Here is a 23624-nt window from a genome sequence, read left to right on the forward strand (position 1 = left end):
AATATTTTCTGGGAAGTCTGAATATTTTAGTAAATACAAAACACATTTCTGATCTGTAGTTTATATGTTTTTTGTTTGTTTCAAGTTTGACCAAAGTTTTTCTAAAAAGCATCTTATCTACTTGATAATAAGATAATATTAGATGGACCTGAATTGACACTGAATGAATTTCACAAACTACTGAATAGACTTTACACACAGATTTCTTTTTTCCTTACGATCTTAACCTATGTAAATTTACTACACAGATTTCTTTGTTATCACCATTACATATGACAGGAGGTTCCAATTGTTCTTCACTGCACGAGTGAAAGCTAAATACTTTGTGTTAGCCTGCTAGAAACCTGAAGTGTATGTAAAACTTAACTGCCCATACACCAAATTCTCACCTCTAAGGTTTAAAGACCTGTTTAGTCTCCAGGACTTAACTGGAAACAGAATTATGTTAGCAGTTACGGAATAATAACATTACTTAGACTCATTAGGGAAGTTAATGATACAAATGAGAAGTTATAAAGATTATCTTGACTTTGAAACCCGATCATTTATGTAGTGGTTTTATATTGCGGATGTTTATTTTGTGTCCACTGAATTACATCAGTATGTCAAAACTGTAATCGCATTAGGGAAAAAGTGTGAAAGAACACACAGAGCAGCGTACTCATATTACATCAATTTAACATGAAACACAATCTTGATTCAGTTTCTACATTTTCCTGCTCTACCTTCTCAGGTTATTAGCCATCACGGGCAGAGAATGCTCTCCTTGTGTCTGAATTAAAGTGCTCAAAAGACATATATTCCAATAATGAAAAGGTCTAGTGAGAGACACGAGGGCATATTTTTTTTCACATTTCAGGGAAGGGGTTCCTCCTGTGACCTTCCTTATGGCACAAGAAGTTCAGAGGTAAGTGAAAGAACACTGAGAAATTCAATGCAAGTCTGCTATAGAATTGGCCACAGGGTGTCACCATTATTCTTGTCAATGAAAGAAAGATGCCTGTTAAACCTGTGATCCATAAATGTTCTAATACCACTGAGGTGGGACTGCAAGCAATTTAAACAATATTACGCATTTTGACAAACAAAACACATTCCAAAGACATTGCTTCCTAAAGTTTTAATAAAGGCAGATGTTTCATTAATCACAGAATCATCTAGGTTGGAAGAGACCTCCAAGATCACCTAGTCCAACCTCTGACCTAACACTAACCAGTCCTCCACTAAACCATATCACTGAGTTCTACATCTAAACGTTTTTTGAAGACCTCCAGGGATGGTGACTCCACCGCTTCCCTGGGCAGCCTGTTCCAGTGCCTCACAACCCTTTCGGTAAAGAAGTTCTTCCTAATATCCAACCTAAACCTCCCCTGGTGCAACTTTAGCCAATTCCCCCTCGTCCTGTCACCAGGCACGTGGGAGAACAGACCAACCCCCACCTCACTACAGCCTCCTTTAAGGTACCCATAGAGAGTGATAAGGTCACCCCTGAGCCTCCTCTTCTCCAGGCTGAGCAACCCCAGCTCCCTCAGCTGCTCCTTGTAAGACTAGTTCTCATTAGACTTGTATCTTCTATAAACCATAACTTTCTAGGAAGGTGTAGCAAAGTAGAACATTTAAAATGCAGGTAACTGAAAATGATAGAAGTTAAATATTTTATGCTATTGCCACATTTTGAAGAGGTAAATGCTAACTTGTTTACAACAATAATTAATAAATGTTATTCAGTTCACAAAGATCTTATGAGGGAATCAATCACTGTATTTTATACACTTGAATACATGAAGCACTATGACCCAATTCCACACATGCTTTCCTTTCTGAGATTAATCTCACTAAAACGAATGTGGCAGCTTGCAGCATACAGTAAGCTGCTTGCTTACCTCTTTGCATTTGGAATGTTTTATGTTGTACAATAAAAGCAATCACTGGTTTCTGGTATGGTCTCCTGGCAAAAAGACACACCACTGTGTAACATTTTAGGTTTCCAGTTACCATGACTAACAAGACAAAAGAACCACAGATAATATTATCACCATTAATTTGTATTGATGTACCTCCCTTCCCCAGAGCAAGGGGAGACTAGGAAGATCCAGATAGTACTGACACTGAGACAGAGCACAGTGCTGGAGCATTAGATCCCGGATTCATTTGGGCCCACAGTTTATAGATTTGTGCCCTTTGTTTCAGTAAATTATCTAGCAGCAAATCAATTATTTATGTTCATTAAGTTGCTCACTCTGGTTGTAGTGATTCCAACACCGCATTGAATTCAAAACATAATGAGAAAGAAGTGAGGAAGGAATTTGGCATTACTCTGTCCCTGAGGCTCTGCTGCCACCTGATGTCACCACTGCTCGTGTCGAGTCAAGGCAGGCAGCGATGCTGCATGTCTGCACAAACTGGCAGCTCTGGAAGTGATTTGAGCAGGCAGGGAGCACTGAGGGAGATCATTCAAGTTATTTTGATAAGGCAAAATGACAACTGCTCTCCATAAGATATAAGACAAAGACAAGAAATAGAGAGATTTGGTTAAGTATGAGCCCCTCTGCGGTCTGCTGAGGGCAGGCTGGGACTGCTCAGTGTCTGTGCTCAGACAGGAACTCCACAAAGCAAACACCAGACCAGAGGAGGAAGCCCTCCTCCACCTGCAGCATTCACAACAAAGCATAATGAAATAGGAGAAACTCCATAAATAGGAAGACAGTTATCCTATACAAAAAGCCAAGCAGAGGCCAAAACACACATCTAATGATGACTGTGAAGCTTTTTCAGGGCCAGTGACAGGCAGGAAAGAGTCTTCAGCATGCTTGCAGAGCAACAAATGAGGATGCAAGGTAAGATCTAAACAAAAGGGCTAAGAGTGGAGTCATCTATGTTGTTGCAAGGTAGTAACTTCATGTCTGGCAAGAATGATAGAATATCAGGGTATGACAAACTGAACAGCATGATTTTCATAGAGATATTTTAATCACCATTCAGAAAGTTATGAAGGAGAAATAAAAGTTCACGGCTATGTTCACTTGAGCACCTCTCGCTATATAAGCATTCAGAGAAGCACATTAAGGCCCAGCAGAACTGCATCTGGCTCTCAGGGTCTTCTCAGCCCAGAGGCATATGGGCACTGACTGCAAGTGACAAACAAGCTCTACTGTTATTTATACTCTGCTTACAGCAGTAGGTAGTGGTTAATACTCGAACTTCTACACATACATACGGCACCTAAAACATGTCTTAAATCTGGCATCTAAACAAGCTTGCTGCTTCACAAATGATGAACTTGGTTTTCCTAAGAGTTTAAACACACTTAAAATGCTTGACTCAGTGAAACCACAGTCACAAAGATGTCTGATGCAATTACAGTACTGGCCAAAACCAGGCAACACCAGAACAGCTTGTATGCATGCTAAGACTTCTTGTAAAAGTTTACTATACACTAAATCAATGTATTTGTGTGAGGTTAAAAAAAAAAGTACAGAGAAGCATTAATGAAGTTAGTGCAAAAGAGAATGTGTAAACAATCAAAACTAACGCAATATCCTAGCTCTTGCAAACTGCAGCCAATTTGTGCTCCTACTTCCAGGTAAGTAGAGTAAAAGTCTTTTTTCCTGTGCAGACTTCTCTTTGCTCAAGACAATGAGTTAAATATATTAATTAAGCCTGGTTAACTATCATCTTTAATTCACATACTACATAACTTGTTTTCACCCCCAAAAGCCAAAGAATCCTTTGCAAATAGACATTCTTGCTGCACGTTAGTTAAGTCTAAGCACACTGATACCATTTCATTGCTTGCAGTATTATACAAATTCGAGTTATAGGAAATAGCGCACTATTAGTTTCAGTCCTCTCTCAATATCATGCAGCAAGCCAGCAACAGACATCACAGTTCCTGCTTATCTTCCTCAAACATCAAGTTTTAAATTATGCCACAGCAGCAAATAACTGCTATTTATACAAAGGGTGCTGCTCAAGTGTTCTATAAATGAGTATAGAGGAAGGGTTGTGCAATATCAACTCATAGTTAGTATTTAAATTTCTGCTTGTTTACACTTTAGGCAGGTTTCATTGCTGCTGTTTGCAGAGAATTTCAAAGCTCAGATTTTAGTGATTCACTTCAAGTGTTTTTATAAATAACAGTGTTTTAAAAAAATGAGAAGTATTTGTCAAGGAAGTCTTCTGGGAAAAAAGTTGTTTTTTTGTCAGAGTATTTCATTTTTAACCTATAGAAAGAACAGATTTTGGTCTGTCATAAACAGATATTCAGGAAGCGAAATGTTCCTGTTCCAGTTGACTAGACCTTACAGGCACCCCTCAGAAATACTGGGAAAATTATCCCATTGAGGAAGATCTTCAGTTTAGAAGAACATAAGATATTACTACCTTAGATAAAATGGCACCATTTACTTAAATCAGTGGTTGTTCACATCATACATATAAACATGCCTTGTAATTAAGCCTCAGTTCCACTGATAACACAAGTGCCATTTTAAACAGCCATTCTGATTTTCCTGAGGGAGCTTTGAATTATTTTTCTAAAGTTATGCGAGACAGATAGAGCACACATGCCTTCAGCACAGAGGTAGGGAGAAGGACAACATTTAAACCCTGCATGTATTCCCAGTGTTTCCCAGCCACTTTGCCTTAGGTAGCTCTCTACCCAACACGCTGCTTTTCACAGAACCCACTCCAGGTTCTCCATATTGATTTAACAGACACCCAAGTCAAGATTGGGAACCTTGCCTGGTTAGTGCTGCAGCCTCAACTAAACCTGGGCTCCTGTTGTTAGTGCCTCGTCATTAAAGCCCTAGAATTTCCATTAAGTTAACATTGAAGAGATGCAATTAAGCCTTGCAGACCTCAGAAAGAAAAGAATCAGAAGCAGAACACTGCAGAATATTTTTTTTTACCATACTAGATTTTGATCTTATTTTCTTAGAATTCAATAGAATTTTCCCCAGAAGAAGACTCTAGAATCACAGTGCAAATTCACAAAATGATCGAAAAGAAAAATTGAAGACTTACCCGTCATCTTCATCTACCTTGTTTTGTGTCTCAGCTTCATCAGTCTAACAGTTCCACTCCTGTTTTTCCTCAAAGACTATGCAGTACCTATTGAAGAAAACGGATGCATGGAAAATACTTGAAAACACCTTACTAGATTTAGAATTTAAGAAGTATATTTCTCAAATAATTAGCCTGAATACATGCTAGCACCAACAAGAAGCTCTACAAACTCACAAACTTCATTAAAAAGAAAAAAATTAAAAAGCCAGAAGTTCTACAAGCATTAATTTTCTTAACAAAAGAAATGCCATATTAAAACCCTGTCCAAAATTCCGTTAATTCTTCCCTAAAGGTAAGCTACCTTAACTAGGCAGATACCAGTTCACTGAAATAAATAAATTCAAAACAAACAAACAAAAAAGCTACCACTCTAATAGAGCCAACATACTTAACAGAGAATCTCTATCTTTCCTGTTCCTGTTCTTAACCCTAAAATACAGTCAATCTTCCTCAGGTGGGACTCCATCAGTGTCCTGCTCTTTATCACCTGGCAACTCCAAATTCATAGAACAATCAGCCTTCCTCCTCCTCAAAGGAATCCTAACATGTTCTTAAAGTTGCCACTTCTTCCTCAAACTAGAAAATTTATGTAATAATATTGGGATTTGGTGCTGAATTTGACAACACAATACATGAATTAAAGAAGCTGTTATGCGCAAAGAAGCAGCAGAAAACACAGAGCAGCTCAGAACACATCAGAGAAATGAATGATTTACTGGAGTGACTCAACTTCAGGCCGGGTCAACAGTAAGGAAAAACGCCTTACTGCCAAACATCTGCTCAGTGAACTATCCAAATCGAGATCATGCTGACAAGGCAGTAATCAGTCCTGTGTCACAAAATACCCCAAAGCAATCAGCAGTAAGTTAACACCTCTGTTTGGCTTACATAAGACAAATTCAGCTGATTCCCATTTTGCAAGAGACATTTGGGGAGATGGTTTCTGCAACACGCTTATCTGGGGATTTCTGGGTTTTGACACTCAAAACTTTCAGTTTAGATGAGTTCATTACACAATATTTTAACTTTAAAAAATAAAAATTAATACAGGATATACTCTAAAATCTTACAAAATGCTCGGGTGATTTATTAAAAACCACACTCCTAAGAATAAAATGCTTATAAAACCTACTCTTAGGCATATAACCTTATTGGATTCCCCTAAGACTTAAGATACCAGGTGATAAAAATCTCTTTAAGACATGGGCTTTAAATTACTGGAGCACTTTTAAAAATTGTACTATTATTAACATACTTGATATACCGATCATCATCATGTGAATACACTGAAATCTTTGGGTTATAAATATCACTACTACAGACAATGCATCAGCAAACTGATAGATTGAATTAAAATATTCAAGCCATCTCAGCTACTTACAAGCTATCCTTGCAGCCTGACATTAGCAATGTCATTATTCCCTCTGAGCTGCCGCACCGCATTAACTTCATAATTAAGCAGGAATCCAGAATAACAGTCTTGACCGTGACAAAAAGACAGCCTTGAATTACAGCCATTAAGGAGATGTGCAGCATTTTTGTTTAGGCATCCCAGAGGATTTATTAGGAGCAAGAGCTTCAATTAAAAATTAAGATTACTTATGTGAATTAGCAAAAGCAGGAACGCTGTTTTACTTAGATATTCTATGTACACAGTATGAACAGACAACTCCCTGAAAGCTTGGCTTCATTAAAGGAAGTCCAGGTATTCAAACATCTCTGGTTGAAAAATCAACTTGAAATATGACAGTAGAAAGCTTTCAGTAAGCTCCCTTATGTTTCTTGCTTTATTTGCCTGGCCTGGAAAACCATGTGGTTTTTTTTTTCTGCTCTTTTCTTGTATCAAACGAGTCAAGTTCAATACCAGTACCATTAAAAAAACTAAGGATTTGGCTTCTTGTATCTATGCTAGTAAGACATACAGAAGAAGACACTTCCAGGGTAGGAATGTAAGACATTTCTAGTACATTGTTCTAATTGCTAGACAAATTTTAGGTCCATTTTTCATTCTATTTTGATCATCATCTTTTGTTTTATAATTAGTCGGTAAAACAGCCAGTGGTTCAAAATTCCTCCTGCAAACCCAATGCTATAGGAAATACCTGAAAGCCTACCCAAACTTGAAAAAAAATCTGCAACTTAACTAAAATGTCTGAAAAAAAAAAACAAACAAGCGGTTTCTTCCTCTCTCTACTTCATGGCCTTATTCTCCTCTTTTAAAAATTTTTCATCCTGTCTGCCATATTAAAAGAAGTTTTAGAGCAAATTTGTTCATAACAGCTGTAGGAACTAACTGTGCTGTTTTACATGTAATTCAAGCACACTGAAAGAAATTTTCATCCACTCATATGTAAAAACAACAACAAAACTCTTAGTTTTACTGAAGAACAGAGTTTTATTTTTATTTATTTTATTTTTATTTATTTTATTTTTATTTATCACCTTAAACTCAAAGGCAGATTTATTACTGAGAAGGTCTTTCCTTTGTGCATGTGTCTGATTTCATTGCTACCAAACAGTTTGCTCATAAGGTAGTTACTTCAGATATCTGTGCTGGGACCATTATTCAGTCATTTCTTCTGATAGGTGCTTGAGTGCTGAGATGAGTCACATAAGGCCAAGGGTTTTATTTTCTATGTATTAGTTAAACATCTGATTATAAGACACCATTCATGTGAATACGCCATTCCCACTCTGGTGATGAACTCAGCTCTGTGGCACTTGCTGTTCAGCAAGGTCTCATTTTAGTCAAGCACCTCAGCACATTCTCGAACAATGTGCAGGTAAGTGGGTCTTAAATATGTGCTTAAAATAAACACACATGCTTTGCAAAACATACTGATCAAATCTTACATACCTCTAAAATCTTTTGAGACAGAACAGTCGAGGTTATGAGAGGATAACACCCTGGATCACACACGCTTCTCTTGCCAGCTCAGAAAGATCAGGTATTCTTGCTATCTGCATCTGGCTTATTCAAAGTGTATATGGTGTTGTATAGTTATTTTCCAGGGACTATGTGCATCACAACCCACCCCAATAATCCCTCAGGAGTATCATCAATAAACAATATTTGTTTATTGTCAATAAACAATAGCGCTAGCTGTCAGTGAGTCATAACCTCAAGGTTGTGACCTCAAGGTCAGACGCCCTTCCTCCTCTGCAAGAAAAGAACTAGAACCCACTGGAGCTGAGCATTGGGAGAAGAAACCCAGTGCTTTAGGCTTTTTTTTCCACTTGCAACAGTCAGAACTGCTTTTGTGCACTCTTCTGCTTCATGATTTATGCTACCGACACTACACCCACGTACAGTCCCTGGCTTCGCAGTCAGTGTGATGTGATGAGTAGACTGGCTGGTCTTCTCTGAAACCAAGAATGAGTAGGAGAAAGTCCCACACACTTTGTCACAAACAATAACATCAGAAATGAAGCTGGAAGAGGGACCCGCTACTCCTACACACTTGGCTGTTTCCAAAAGTCCTAGGAGCCAGTGGATTGTTTCTGTTGGCCATGTTTGGAAAGTTGGAGCATGGTCCTGCTGTGCTGCCCACACAGAAAAACCTCGCTGGCACTCCTGAATACAGCAAAACCCACATCCCGTCTTCTTCAGCACTTTGGACGTGCTGTGCCTAGGTCCTCATTTCTGTATCTGAGGCAGCCGGATAAAATGGATCACATCCAGTGGTTTGAATTATTTGCAGTGAATTTTCCATCAAAACACGTATCTACAGGAGTTTCAGCTCCTCTCTTGGGTACACAACAGCATCCACTTTATCGCACACCCTCAGCGTCTCTGACCTCTAGCTCAGCTAAACAATGCTTTACTCACTTTTTCCCTGTGGTACAGTCTGCACTTGGATGCACAGGGCATTTTGTCAAGATGTATTATAACGTTAATTAAGTACATTAAAAATAATAAAAATATACAGAGAAGGGATTGAAGAAATAGGCAGGCAGCATGAAGCAGCTGTCCAAGACAGGGAAAAGAATTCAGTCTGGCAGTGAACAGGCAACAGCAGACATTGACAAAGACATAACTGCTCAGCAAAGCATTTGCTTTGCTTAAGGTTGTACCTTATTTACGCTGAAGAAAAGTTACTGCTAAGTGCAGGCTCTTGATACTGAAGGGATATTCACTTCGGAGTCACAAGTCCTAATTTAAATGTGCTACAGAAATCTATCCTAATGCAAGCGCAGCCTTCTGTCTGCGTCACATAGGTTTTCAACAATGATCTTCAGATGAACAGTTGTTCAGACAACAGCAAAACCAGTCTTTAGAGCCAGCCTCCTTCAGCAGGCACTTTCAAATAAAACTAAACTTTATGACTGACAACTGAGGTATTCAAGTATTTTTATGTGTAGCTGAGATGATCCAACAGACACCACTAAATGCACTGAAATGTACCCAGAACACTTACTATTTATAAGGTTGTAATTGCTGAGACTCCACTGATTGCTTAAGCAAACCCAGCAGCTGTGCTGTTTCGCTGGCCATTTCCCCAGCCAGAGCTCTGTAACTCCTCATCAGCAACACGACCTGCTAGCAGCTTGAGTGTTCCTTTTAGCCCAGGGAGGAACCCAGTTTGAAAATCTCCCTGCCTCTGAAGGATCCATGGACTCCAACCATGCTCTATGCTGACAACAAAATTACTCATTTTTGTTTCCATTCTCTGACTGCTGCCCTTTGCAAGACTTTCCTTGAAGAAACTGCCACTATCTGGAGACAAAGAGCATTTTTCACCGGGCCATGGCTGGCAGCCATTCTAAAGAGCTGAGCAGGATGAACCCCAGTGCTGTCCCTGGCAAATCACTGTGGCACTTGCCCCTTTGTAGACTTGTGATGATAACACAGGCGATGCAGTTAGAGAGAAAGGACAAGATCTCATTTAAAACAGAAGGTGATACATGATGTCTGTTGTTCTGAATGCTTGAGAAGTACCAACTTCACCTTCAGCAGTGATTAATTAAAATCAAACCTACACGGACTGGACTGATTTATTTTAGGAGTGATATCGAGACTTTGTGGGAGAAGCTGAGAGAAGCACTGGGGAATGCTGGCTTTTCTACAAAATACGAATTGCACTTGCAAATTTGCAATCCTTGCATTCCATGACAAAATAGAGACCTGTAAAAGTAAAAAATTGTTTCTCCTCACAGCCATACTAAAAATGAATCTATACTTAAGCAGTAGAATTCTAAAAACAAACAAACAAATAAACAAACAAAACCAGCATTCTTTGCAGAGGAGAACATCCTGACTACTTTTTATTTTAGAAATCTTATCTGTAAAAATTTGACTTTTTAAGACTGGTCTGTTCGTATTCCCTGCCTCATCTCTATCTCCAAAGTTTACATGAATTTGCACTCAGTTTTGATACAACATTACTTAGCATTTCTGCTTGAAAAAAAAAAAAAAGAGGCATGTTTCAAACATTTCCATCTTTGAAAGGATTAGAGCTTAGCTTTACGGTCAAAGGCCTAATTAGTATGGTCTTTACAGATAAAACCACCCTTTTTTTCTGGAATTCATGTCATTTAAATTTTACCAGATGGTAATTTTTTCAGCAAAGAAAAATTTGTAGTGTGTTGCTCTAGGACAAGATAAATAAGGTTGATTTTTAGATGCTTTTAGATGAGGAACTGTTAAAGCCGCAGGCCTAACATGCAGATTTCTTGTCAACTTTAATTAGCTTCTGTGAACCTTAAATTATGTAGTTATTTAAAATTAAGCAGGGTGAAGAAAAGCAGTTTTGCCAACTTTCTGCTGTTCACACTCATGCAAAAAGATGGCAAAGTAACTCTGTAATGCTGTGAACTTTGCGCCTGTGAGAAATGAATGCCAAGCCCTGGGATTACAAAATGACTCAAAAGAAGTGAAAATGACAGCGGCTGAAATGAGTGGAACACATAATTCCTTATACAGAAAACAAAGTGGAAATGTGCTAAGCATGGCATAAATAAAAATCTGCCAGTTTTCAACACACAAAAAGCACCAGTAGGGTGGATATGCTGAAAAACCTCTGCAGTTGTCTGATGTGACACCTAGTGACTGAGACTGAGCCATCAGATCCAGGAGTATCCGTACTTACGTAGCTTGAGCTCCAGTTACCAGAAGAGCCTAGGATTTCTTCTGGCATTTTCATAGTGTTGTTACTGCTGCTGCTTAATAACTATACTCAGACATAATGTGTGTGTATGCTAACAACAATAAGGGATGAGAATGAAATTTGAAAGGTGTTGGCATTATAGAAATGACCATGTGCCCTATTATACAAATCACTAGTTACACAAATTCATTAGACAAATTTTACAAATCCTTATTCTTCACAGTAGAACACTGTTTAGACAGGCTCTCTGTTTTTGCTTCTTGCAGAGTGGAAGTGCAGCAGCTTTGTTATTTTTACACAACAATATAGTTTGTGCCCTTCTTTATCCTTTCTAACCACTGACCATTTGGGGAATGTATTGTTGTATATAGAACATCAAGTTTAATTACAAAAATAACCAGACTTCAAATCATTAATTTGTCCTTCAGTAGAAAAATCACCAGCAAAGCTATCTGCTACGTCTTGGCAAAGAAGAAGCAATATATTATTTCAGGGCATTTTATAGAAAAAATTCAAGCTCTACACTGATACATTCTCCCTCACTGAGACTACTAGTGATGTGAAATAAACCATAGAGAATAAATAATAGCACCAGACACCATTACTAACACTACATCAAAATCAGAAAATAAAGGTAACAATTAAAGAGGCAATTACTTTAAGTTGCTTAACATTCAAATAAATGTAGGCATGTCTCACCTAACATATACTGTAAGTTACCATTTAAAATCCTAGCCTACTCTGCCTTCTTCTCTAAAAGAAGGAAAGGCAGACTTTTTTTGGACATGGAAGTCCTGGGGCACTGCAGTTGCACAATAATTAGATCAAAGTCAGAAAGTGCTGCAGGCACGTTAAAGCTGCATGTAAGACAGTCACTTCTTCCAGCCCAGTCTCAGGACTATCTTATCGTCTTCTGTCACATTAGGCAGGTGAGTGCTTTTGATCCCCCACAAGTCTGTACAGAGAAAAAATAAAGATATTCCTCATGCTTGGGGATATTATAATCTTTGGACAATTTCAGCATCTCAAAATGACTGCACAAGTTGTTCTTAATGTCCTTCAATCCCTGGTTCTTTTAACTGACCAACGTACTAGCCGGCCTTGTAAATGAAACTGGGAAACATGTTACAGTAACGAAGAGGGCCTTTTCCATAGATGCTTTATTTCACAATTCCAGGTCTGTTTCTGATAGCTCTGTGCCTCACTCAAATTCTTGAAGTAGCACTTGAATGAAGACTTGTGCCTTTTGCACAAGGATGTATTTACTTCTTTGCTTACCAGATAAAGGAGGAACAGGAAGCATGCTGACATTAAATAAACACTATTACTGAAATTATTTTCTTATGCCTGACCTTCCTGTGAAGATATGTGATCTGTGCATACTGTTGTCTCTGTGATTATGTTGGCTATTCACAAATAAGACATGCACAACTGCCTTGCTGAATTATGTCCAACGTACATGACAAATGAACTGATGTTAAGGGGTTGTCCATAGTCTGGCCCCAAAGTGGGAGGTGGGCTGGGAGACCCACAACAGCTTTTACAGCCTCTAATTGTGAAATGGATTTGCTCTCATCATTTTGTTTAAAAATGCATTACCTGGGGAATGGTGATGGCTACAAATCACCTGCCTGGATAATGTACTACAGAAAGAAGAATTAAAGCCCACAGGAGAATGAGTCTTATCTCTGGTGGGCATTGGAGTCACAGGAAAGAGCCTCTGCTGGCCACAGGCTGTACAGTTTTCTTCCCAGTTGTGTACAAAGTACTTTTACAAAAACATGTGCCATAAGTGAAGGCTTTCAGAGGACTTAGTACAGTATGTGCTTATCTTTCTTTGCTAGTACATATAAGTATTTGTGAAATTAACTTCTGCCAGCCAGGATATCTACCAAAAGTAAACTCCAGCCTTTCCTGCTGTTCATGTGCATTCACATCAGCACCTTTGACTAGAAAGGAAAATCCTTTAACAGGAATGCATCTGACTGAGCTGCCCGCTAGCACTTAAGGAACACAGTTTAATCAAGGAGTTTGGCTGCAGATTGCTATTATAGAATATCTACAGCGTGCAATTTCCAAAGTGCCTATAAAATTTAATTTGCTAACATGAAAAACAAATAAGACATCCACAAACAGAAAAATAAGTCAAGATTTATCAAAGAAATAGTTATGAATTATTCATTCAGTCTTTCTATTACTGGAATTTGGGGCTTCAGCACCACCCCCTGAAGAGTTTACCTTTTTCATCTCTTCTAATTAGCAATTATATTTTTATTGATCTGTTCTCAAAAACAGAGTAAACTTTTGTTTTGTTTTTGTTTTTGTTTTTTTTTTTTTACAAGCAAACCTACTAAAGTCTAATAGATTTATTATTAAACGAGTAATAATTCTGAAGACATCATTCTGAATACAAATGCTAGTGCACTGAGGGAGATGCAGAGATCAGGTGCCAGGAGAACAAGAGAGGTCCCAGTGCCCTCTAGGTTTGCACACAAGTACTTCCAGCTACAGAGGCTGCAAGCCATGGCAGAGGGACACCCGGTGTTCTCCCTCCCTGCCACCAACTCCACCTCCTGCTGACGGGCACCCAGCCCAGAGCTGCTGTGCTGAGAGGTACCTTCCATCCTCTTCATTGCCTCCAGGGAGGCAGGTTTCCAGAGCCAGTTGTATATGACAAAGACCAAAGACACACAGTTCATTCTGAAGCTTCTCAGCTTTCCTGAAACCAGAGACCATTCAGGCATTGTGAACTGCCTCTTTCCAGCCATCGCTTGGAGGAGTTAAGAGGTAGCCTCAGCAATACATCTCAGAGTACTCCTACTCTGCTTTCCCAACTGCTGTAAGGTATGCAAGCTCCTGCAGGGTTGCTGTCTAACCACAGCACCTCTCTCCTGGGCAGGCTGCTGCCAAGACAGCAACACCACCTCCTCCTCCATCCCTGCCCAGCAACCCTGCCTTGTGCTCCTGCTACACGGAGAGATGGAAAAGGGGGCGAAGGCTTGGGGCTGTGTGGTCTAGAAGGAATGGGGATGCAAGAAGGAGATGGAGGGGTCTGGTGCAAACAAGTCAGGAGATACAGGCTGGCGTGGCCTAAAGGGAACGGCTGAGTCCCCTGACAGGCTGCTGAGGACCTTGGGCTGGGCAAGCTTCCACAGTGCTGCCTTCACCAGCTGGGGTGAGGCAGTTGGCAACAAAGCAATGTGCAGAGCAAAATGAGCCAACAGCAGAGGTCAGCCTTGAACTGTAAATTTGCTCTCCAAATTTGCTGTTTGATCAGTTGCTGCTGTTGACTGTCCATCTAGAAATGCCTGAGGGACCTGTGCCAAAGCAGCAGTGGACAGCAGGAGGAAGAGAAAAGGAGTTTCCTTCCAAAACGTGAAGAGGCAAAATCTGGGTACTCAGAGCACTGCCATATGAGGGTTTAATTACAAATGGTTAATAACACTCGGTTCCTCTGTGAATAACACAGAGATCCTAGTAACTTACTCCTGTCTGCTAGGTGTTCCTGAAGTGTCAAGATCTCATGGAACAAAACCACCCCAAAACAAAAAAGGGAAATAATGAAACTCAACCTAGACGGACTATTTCAAAACACCTGAGAATGTAATCAGTGTATGCTCCTACATTAGCTACAACCTGGCTTTTGGAGAGTTACCATTGCTCCTTGCCGGTTTCCACTACCCCCTGGCAGAGCTGTCCAGCACATTGGTTCATCTGAAAGAGGAATTGAATGGTTCAGTCCTGCTGTATTTAACTGGCTAAACACCTGATGCAGGGGTGTTCTGGGCTACTCACATTGCCCTGTTTCATCTGGTCCTGCACTCAGTGTCTAAAACCATTTAAACAGTAGCTACATAAGGTAGGTCAGTGCTTTACACAAAACACACTACCTGGATTTTTAAAGCTGAAAATGAACATGGAGTTACGAACTGCTGTTTGCTGGGTGATGTGAAGAACAAGCATTTACACTGAGTTACCTCCTGCAAATGGGGAGATTCTACAATACCATCCTCCCTTAAATGCAGTTGCCTGGATATTCATTTAATGCAGCAACTGAAGGGCAGGGATTTGGACGGAAAGACGTAACCCTTACGTGGCATCAGAAACATGCTTAAAGTTGCAAATGGGAACCTGACAATCAACTGAATCTTCTAGGCCTGCTTTCTAACTGCGGTGCGTTATACCTACACCAGGCAGGCGCTCTGGCATCCTTTCACCCAGGCATGTGTTTGCCAAGCACTCGGCCCCATGCACTTCAACCACAGCTGCTTTTCCTGCATCTGAACGCAACATCCCACACCAGCGCCATTGGCCTCGCACCTCTGCTGGGGCCTGACCCACCACGCGAGCACCGACACCACGTTGCCACCTCCAGCCTCCCCAAAACCTGCCCGAAGCCAAGTCCCCGCAAGGGCCCTGCGCTGGTCCCAGCTCGGCTCCCCCCGGCAGGGCAGGGCAGGGCAGGGCCGTCCCGCCCGGCTCCCCGGGTGCCCCCCCGGGCTGCTCCGTGCCCGTGGCGGAACAGCCGCCGCCGGTGGCGAGGGGCAGGCTCCGGGAGGAGGGCGGGAGGCTCGGCGCTGCCGTCTCGGGAGGTGCCAGCGGGCGGGGCTCGGCTGCCCGGCAGGGAGGGGGCTCTCCTCTCTCGCCTCTTTACCGGCGGAGCCTCTCGGCGCCGCATCCCCCCGGCTTGCAGCAGCCGCCCCCGGGCCGGGGCCGCGGCAGGCTGAGGGAAGCGGGCTCTGCCCCAGCCCCAGCCCCAGCCAGGCGCAGGAAGGGGCCGAGCCGCCAGAGGTCCTCGGCGGCTCCCGGGGGTCGGCGGCGGGAGAACCGTGCTGCTGCTGCTGCTGCTGCTCTCGCTGTCGCCTTCCCTCCCTCGCCGCAATGGGCCTCCGGGAGCTGGTGCTGTGGCTGCTGGCGGCGGCGGGGCTGGTGCGCGGTGAGTGAGCCCCGCACGGGCGGGCGGGGATACAGGGGGGTGCCGGTGCCCGGGGGGTGCCGCTGCCCTCCGCAGCCCTGGGCAGCGCGGCGAGGTGCCGGCCGGGGCTTGGGGGGCGCCCGGGGCGGCGGGGAGCGGGGAGAAGCCCCTGGAGGCACTTCAGCCGCAGCTGCTGGCCGGCAGAGTGCTGCTGCTGTAGAGGGGGGAGTTGGCGACCAGGAAAGGAGAGGGGAGAGCAAAGTCTGCCCGGAGCGGGCACGGAGGCGGCTCACGTGCGGGGGACCTGTTCTGCCCTGACCCAGATTTCCTCTCCGTCTCAAAGTGCCGCTGTGCCTGGGCTGCTGCGCTCCATCCGTGCGGAGCTGCTCCCTCTCCCTCCATAGAAAATGGCAGAATAAAGATCCTCCCCGGATTCCATGTGTAAAAAGGATACAAGTCCCTGAACGTTATCAGGTGCATTGATGTAGCGCCTGCCGTCCCTGCCAGGGACCCGGTACCCACACTTTGTGGACAGAGCACAAAGTGCTGAGCACCTGCCCCAAAGAGTTCAGATCTGTAGCTCTGAGAGCAAGGCTTGGTCCTAACCTGTAGCCATTTTTCTCCCGTTGTCTCGTTGATGCCCTCTGCCGTACCCGTGCTCTGTGCCCCTGGTTACAGCCATGCCCGGGCAGGTGTCACCACAGAGGTGGGGAATTTCCTCCGCACCACCTCTCGCCTCTGGACCACGGCGTGCACGTGTTGACAAAGTGTCACTACCCAGTAGAGTTTGCCACTCCTGGCCAGCCAAAGAGGGAATCCCCCTTATGGGATGGAATGAAAGGAAAGGATGATAATACATTTGTGGTACGATTTTGCTACAGTAGCTGATGAACTCTATGAATCCCAGTGGCATTTCTTATGCAGCGTGTAGGGTAACAGCTACATGATATCTGATATAACGAGAAGAACATAACGCCGTAGTTTTACTTCCCGATGTAGAATCCCAATCATTTCTCTATTTATTCCCGTGCTCAAAGAGTCCCTGCAAGGAGAGTTCCAAAGGAAGCTTTATAAGGAGCTGCTGAAAAATTACAACCCTCTGGAACGACCGGTCGCGAATGATTCCCAGCCTCTCACTGTCTATTTCACTCTCAGCCTCATGCAGATCATGGATGTGGTGAGTCTGTAACCTCATAGGAAACTATTTTTTTAAAAGGATGGATTTTCCCTTCCCAGAACAGAGATACGCGATAGCAAAGAAAGACTGCAAGACCTTGGAAAGCACAAATAATTGGAGAGAGAATGCCAAATTTTGACCGCCTTTTTATAAAAAGCAAATATAACAGTAAAGTTTGTTTCTTTCCTAGAGCTCTTGTCAATATTCCCCAATGTTCTTAGCAGTAAGAAGTATTTAAGAGGATGCTCAAACTTTATATTTTGCCTTTGAATCCTTAATTGTACTTGTCCAACAAGAAGTGTAGTCTGTGGGGGAATATGCAACAACAAAGGTCTTGCTTACTGGTGGTCATTTGAGCTTCTTATTTGGGAGAGGAGGGAGAAAAGGGGTGTTCTGGCCAAAATCCAGGTTATTTCTTATCTTATTTAGACAAGATTCTTAAATTCTCTGCTTACTTTTTAGCTGCTCTGTTTGCAACCACAGTTGGGTGGTATAGCGATGGATATTCTTGTGCAGTGTTTTCTAGGCTTCTAAAATGCTCTGTAGGATCTTCTGGGTTCAAATATGAGTAATTTAAGCTTTATTCTTTCACAGCTGCACAAAGATCAAACTACACATAAGCAGATTTACAGTATTTATTTTTACTGAACTCAACTAACTGTGGGTGATGATAAAGAAGTTAATTACTTAAAGCTAGTAGTTAACCTTCAAACGCCATCATCTTTCCATCAGAACCTTAAAGTGTTCTGATGGAAACCAACAAAATTCAGAAAAGAAAAAGATGGGATTATTCATGACAAGTGGCTTGCTTTCTGTTCCCTTGGAAGCTGACAATTGCCAAAATCCAGACACTGTTCAGTTAGTATCTAAAGGTCAGTGCACACAGAACTCTGCAACTTTAAATGCTCATAGTTTCTATGCACATTTTTGCAAGTTTTAGGTTTCTTCGACCTAGGGTGAAAACTAGGATTATGTATTTCCACTGTGATATTTCCTATTTGCTGAAGTGAGAACAGACAGTTGTAATCAGTGACTTGTTTCAGTGTCAGTGCCACTAAAGCCGGCAGGCAAAACACGTCACGCATCCCGTCTGTGGCAGATGAGCTCACACGATGCAATACCAGACAGCCAAGCAGAAGCTGTATGGGGTGTGCCTACCGGAGTGAGGGCAAGGGAAGAATGGATGTTATGCAGAGTGCAACAGTTTGTAAAGGTGCTGGCAGGCTGCCTCATGCAGACTGGGGCTGTGCACGGATACCTGGGAGCCAGCAGAGCACAGCCAGACATCAGAACAAACTCTGATGGGAGACAACAGCCCGTACCAGGGGCTCATACCACAGATGACATGAACATCCCTTTCCCTGTAGGTGGGCATGCTTTTGTTATTAATGATACTTACTATGGGCAAGCTTAAGAAATTTTAAAAGAAGGGGATTTCCTCACACTGCGCGCTCTGCAGGTGCAAGCAGGAGGTGTCTCCTCAGAGTGAGTCTTGGTGTCAGGAGTCAAGTAAGCAAGAATACCTTTGGAGTATCAGAGACAACAGAAACAGCATAAAGTGAGGGACAACACAAAAACAGGAGCTGATACTGTGTTAACCAGGGATATATTCATTTCACATTTCATCTTCTAATTGGATTCCTTTAGGGTGTATCAAGGTAAAAGCAAACGAAGAGGGATTTGAAGGGCAGGGGGGAGTCATGAGGACCGGGCCTGGATGGAATGGAGTAAGAGAGGGAAGCTGAAGTGAGGAGAAAGAAGGGCAGCACGGACTGTGCTTCAAAGGTCCAAAGGCCTGACGGCCCCTGTTTGGGCTACTGCTGCAGCTATTCCTGCTGGCTCAAACCTTCCTGGGTCTCTTGGCATGTACAGCAGCAATGTGGAGGACAGGGCAGAAATAACCACTAGGTCCTCTTGGCCCCACCTGCTCTGCGGGCTGCAGTGTCAGTCTAGCTGCACTTTCCAGTGCAACAACAGCCCTGCTTCTGCAGCAGCTCCTGCTGGTGGAGTCTCCAGCTGCGGCCATGCCTTCCTACCTGCCCACTTCTAGGTAGATTTTTATCTTTGGCAGTACCAGGCCAGTATGTCCCGGAAAGCTTAGCCACTCTGAAGGCCTGTTCAAACTGAGCACTTTAACAGAATGTATTTTCATCATGCTTCGGCAGATATCCCCACAACACACGGTGCCTCAAATGAATCTTGGACCAGGCTTCAATTAAAACCCTGTCCCAACCATGAACATATTTCTTAACACAGACTTCCTTACACCATCACTGAAAGTGTCCTGAATGGAATAAGCTGAACATCCATGAGACTTCATGAGACTTTCAAAATTCAATTCAATCTTTACTATACAGGTTTCCCTTGCATTCTGCGTCAGTTAAGAGTGGGGCTTTCTCTTCCCCACATGCCTGACACAGCTATAAGCGTGACCTTGCCTACTGTACGGAGAGATGGCTGCTGGGCAGACAGATGGCTAACGGCCAGCAGTCCGTTAAAAACTTCTGGAGTTGTCAAATTTAATAAATAATAATAAAAAGTAGAACTGAAGGATTAAGATGCAAATATTCACAGATTGGTAACCAATCTGGGTATAGTCAGTAACTGGCAGTCATGGCTAATATGATTCAAAAGGGAGTTCTTGATCCTATGTGCCTTCCAAAAGATCTCCTTCATTATCAGTAAGAAGCCACAGTTTTTATATCGACAGTTTAGTTACAGCTCATTCTGCTTGCTATAAAACTGACTGCATTTACTTCTCAGAGATCTGGGATTGACAGGCAAAGAAAGCAACCAACCATGAAGTAAATTAAGCTTCACACTACAAAACAAATGAGTTTTCTTCATTGTCAACAAGAAGCAAATGCTGGTGGGAATGACAGCTACTTGCAATAACAATTACTGGTTTAACAAGCTAGAAACAAAACATGTCACCATCATGCTATTCCTGCAGTTTATATATCCACTTTAATGGCTTCTCAGCTAATACAAGGTATACTGAGCGCTAGACCCATCCAGAGCAGATCTGTCAAGTCCCCAGCAGAACTCCAGCTGCTGATTTCCTTACCTGAACTCTCTTCCATTCCACTCTGACTTTGCTGATACCAGAAGGGAGATAGTATACAAAACCCTTTCCCAACAAAGTGGACATTCCCTACTTTACATTATTAGTTAATCCTTTTCCTTCTAAGAACTAGCAAATATTTCCATCTTATGCTTGCAGATATGTTTTTCATTTTCTTTTTATTAATATTTTATAATAATATGCACGCTAATTTCAGGACTACCTAATAAGGGACCTGTAAGTCCAAATTGCCCCACCTTAGTTTAGTCCAGCAGGAGAAAACAGCTAATGAACTGTCCAGTGAGAATGCAAACTGACAGCATGAATTACGCAAAGTGTTTCAAGTGGGGAGGGAAAACGGGGGCAGAAAAATGCAATTTTGGAACACATTAATGAAGAGGAGAGCTAGGAAATTGGGAAATGCTTAGAAGAGGTGGGAACACATGGTAGACCTGAGAGATAGCAAGGGAGTTTGGAAGAATGGTGAACTTCAGGTGCATGAGGAAAGAAGCATGTTTGAAAGGGGTGGACTTTGAAGAAGCTTCTGTGTCTAGTTAAGATGCCCTTCAATAGAAAGATCCTAGGTATATTTTAGTTCACTTTATTCCTAAATTCCTTATAGAAGAATTGCTGCTCTTAAGCCTTGCAAACAATCTTACAATTAAATCATAAATCAGTGAAAACAAAGTAGAAACAGCCAACTAGCCAGAAGTGCTCTTCAAGGACATTTGAGATTTATAATATCAGAAGATGAATAAGAGATTTCTTTTGCTTTTTATAATTATTTGCTTCAATTTTCTTGAAATGAGAAATGCCAATCAATTCAATAAAATAAATGAAAAATAATTTTCCTGTGTGATTTAATGAAGTCTTGTTTCAAAACTCCTTGCAGGAAAGCAATGTATATTGAACTAATAGACATAATAAACCTGTCAGGATCTGAGTTATAAAACATTTAGAGACATCTGACTTAAGGAAGCTAAACAAAATTCAAGAATAAGCACAGAAGGAAAATCCTAACAGATGAACCCTAAGGGTATCTGCATGCCTTAGTGGCAGTAAAGGATAAGGGATTAGTGGATGGTCAGAGTTGCTCATAGTCACAGCTTTAGCACAGTGTTTAAAAAAAAAATCAGGACAAGATGTAGAGAAGCTACTTATTTTCTCTGTGTCTCACCTGATGGAAACCCCATTATCTCCACAAAGAGTCTTTGGCATCTTCCTATCTAATATTTCCGTGCTGGTGTGGAGTGTGAACCTAGCCTATGCTTAGGGAAAACTTTCAACAGATAGATTTTTGTGAAACAGATTCTTGAAATGTTATTATTGTATATAATGTTATTATTGTATATAATTATACAATTATATTGTATAATTGGCTGGATACAATTACAGCCATCACTTCCTTAAGCACTGTGTGGAGGCAAGCACTTAACATTTGTATTTCCTCCTGTATTTCCTCCCAATGACAACATCAGAGAAGAATATCCAGCCTATTTGTCTAGAGTGAGCACTAGGAACAGATGCAGAAGCAGTACTCTTCCTGCTCTGCTAAATCTCATGCAGAACAGGGAACGGCACAGAAAAACAAATATAGTGATAGTGAAGGTATTAATTTTGTGCCTAGCGTGACATTTTTACAAGACATATTCCTATTTGCTGTTAGTGCAGTTAAGGAAAACACATCTGAGAGAATTCCATCCCCAAAAGTCGGAATATGAAACCGTAGAAATTAACGCAAAATTATCATACATTTACACTGCAAATTACTGCTTAGAGACACAGAAGTGAAGATCTGGAATACATTGAGATATACAGTGATAGTTCAAATTCCAAGTTTACTGCTATCTAGACAAGCAGAAAAATCCAACATGTATTTCAGTTCAAAAGGGACCTCCAGAGGTCATCTAGTCCAACCCCCTGCTCCAAATATACATATACGAAATATATCCCCTTACTCAGGACTGTGTCCAGTCAAGTACTGAACACTTCCAAGGACACGGCTTCCACAAGCTCCCCCAGGTAACTTGTTTCCAGTCTGTAACTGCCATCAGGGTAAGAATTTTTTCCTAACATCGGATCAGAATTTCCCATGTTCCACCTTGGAAACAACACTAAAAGCTTTCTAGAAAAACAAGGCACCCTTCCTTCTTCGACAAGATTGGGTACATAGCATAAAGACACTTCTAGTGAAGTGTATCAGATTTCTTGACTATTTGCTGCAAAGTATGTATTTTGACTTTAATAAAGCCTTTCTGAATAACATTCTCAGAGAAGAATACGTAGAGATGCGTATTTTGGCAAACCCACATTGCAGAATGGGTTATAAAATCATGGAGCAGTTGTCAATGATTCACTGTCAAAACAGTGAGATTTAGTTACACGGTGAGATTCCCCAGGAACCTATCTTGACCTCAATTATTTTCATTAATAGAATAGCATAGGTGGAATAAGAAGATTTTTCATTAAATTAACAGAAGACGTAAATTTGGGAGGGGCTTGGAGAATATTGAGGGCAAAAGTAAAATTTACCATTGTCTTGTAAAAGTAGAGCAAAGGAACTGGTTTGACCTAATTTGATGCATGTTTTTTGGAAAGCCTAAATTATGTTAAATTTTGAGTACTGTATTTTAATAAATATTTGGATGCAGTGGAAATAAACCATGGAGGCTTTGCTTGGCTTCAATGAGTTTAATTTGATCCCTAGGTGCTTTCTCAACCAGGGCCAAAACAGGTCAATACTGCCTTCAGATGAGGGCAGATATTTGTATTATTTTTATCATTCTATTAAGTATAAATTGTAGTCATGGTCCAGGCTTTCCCTGTGCTAGATGATATGTAAACACAGCAGAAAAGTTCATCTCTGTTTGTAAACATTTACAGACAAGTTAGGTGTTGGCAGACTAGATATCTTTACCAGCAAAGTCATTCATGTCACTGTATCTGTTAATGAAACTCACAAGACAGTGTTAGTCAAAAAAAAATGCTAAAGTTAAGACCAGACAAACAATTGCCTTGGGATCAGAGCAATGGCTTTCTGATATTCATTCTCATTAATATGCCTTAGGTTTTTCTAAGGACTTTCAGCAACAGTACTTTGCAATTGTTGACTACCTTACAGTGTTCTGGCGCTCTCTGGTTTGAATCTCCAGTTTTTACCAGCTCTCTCTGTGGAACTCAGGACACCATTTTGTGAGTGTCCTAAGCTGACTGAAGTGCTCTGCTGCTGAAAGAGATGCTCTCAGTAGTCTCTGGCCTCATGTCCCTACCCCTCTGGCTTGCACTAGTGCCTCT

At 41.6% G+C, this 23624-nt stretch overlaps 2 protein-coding genes across 4 annotated transcripts in view; one reads left to right on the top strand and one right to left on the bottom strand.

Annotated features, from left to right (window-relative positions):
- MYO1E (myosin IE) overlaps positions 1-23624 on the bottom strand; it is a 159303-nt gene that overhangs the window by 117818 nt on the left and 17861 nt on the right. For both annotated transcript variants that reach the window (XM_072043626.1, XM_072043624.1), the window contains exon 2: positions 5026-5112. The gene's annotated coding sequence lies outside the window, so the exon portion shown is untranslated. The remainder of the gene's footprint in view (positions 1-5025; positions 5113-23624) is intronic.
- CHRNA7 (cholinergic receptor nicotinic alpha 7 subunit) overlaps positions 15744-23624 on the top strand; it is a 42994-nt gene continuing 35113 nt past the window's right edge. Inside the window, exons 1-2 of one of the 2 annotated variants that reach the window (XM_027467126.3) lie at positions 15744-16110; positions 17127-17266. In XM_027467126.3, the coding sequence (XP_027322927.1) occupies positions 16056-16110; positions 17127-17266 (195 nt within the window). In that variant the 5' untranslated portion in view covers positions 15744-16055. The remainder of the gene's footprint in view (positions 16111-17126; positions 17267-23624) is intronic. The other variant, XM_038184875.2, reaches the window with a different exon arrangement.

This window comes from Anas platyrhynchos, chromosome 11 (assembly GCF_047663525.1).
Source record: "Anas platyrhynchos isolate ZD024472 breed Pekin duck chromosome 11, IASCAAS_PekinDuck_T2T, whole genome shotgun sequence".
Lineage (NCBI taxonomy): Eukaryota > Metazoa > Chordata > Aves > Anseriformes > Anatidae > Anas > Anas platyrhynchos.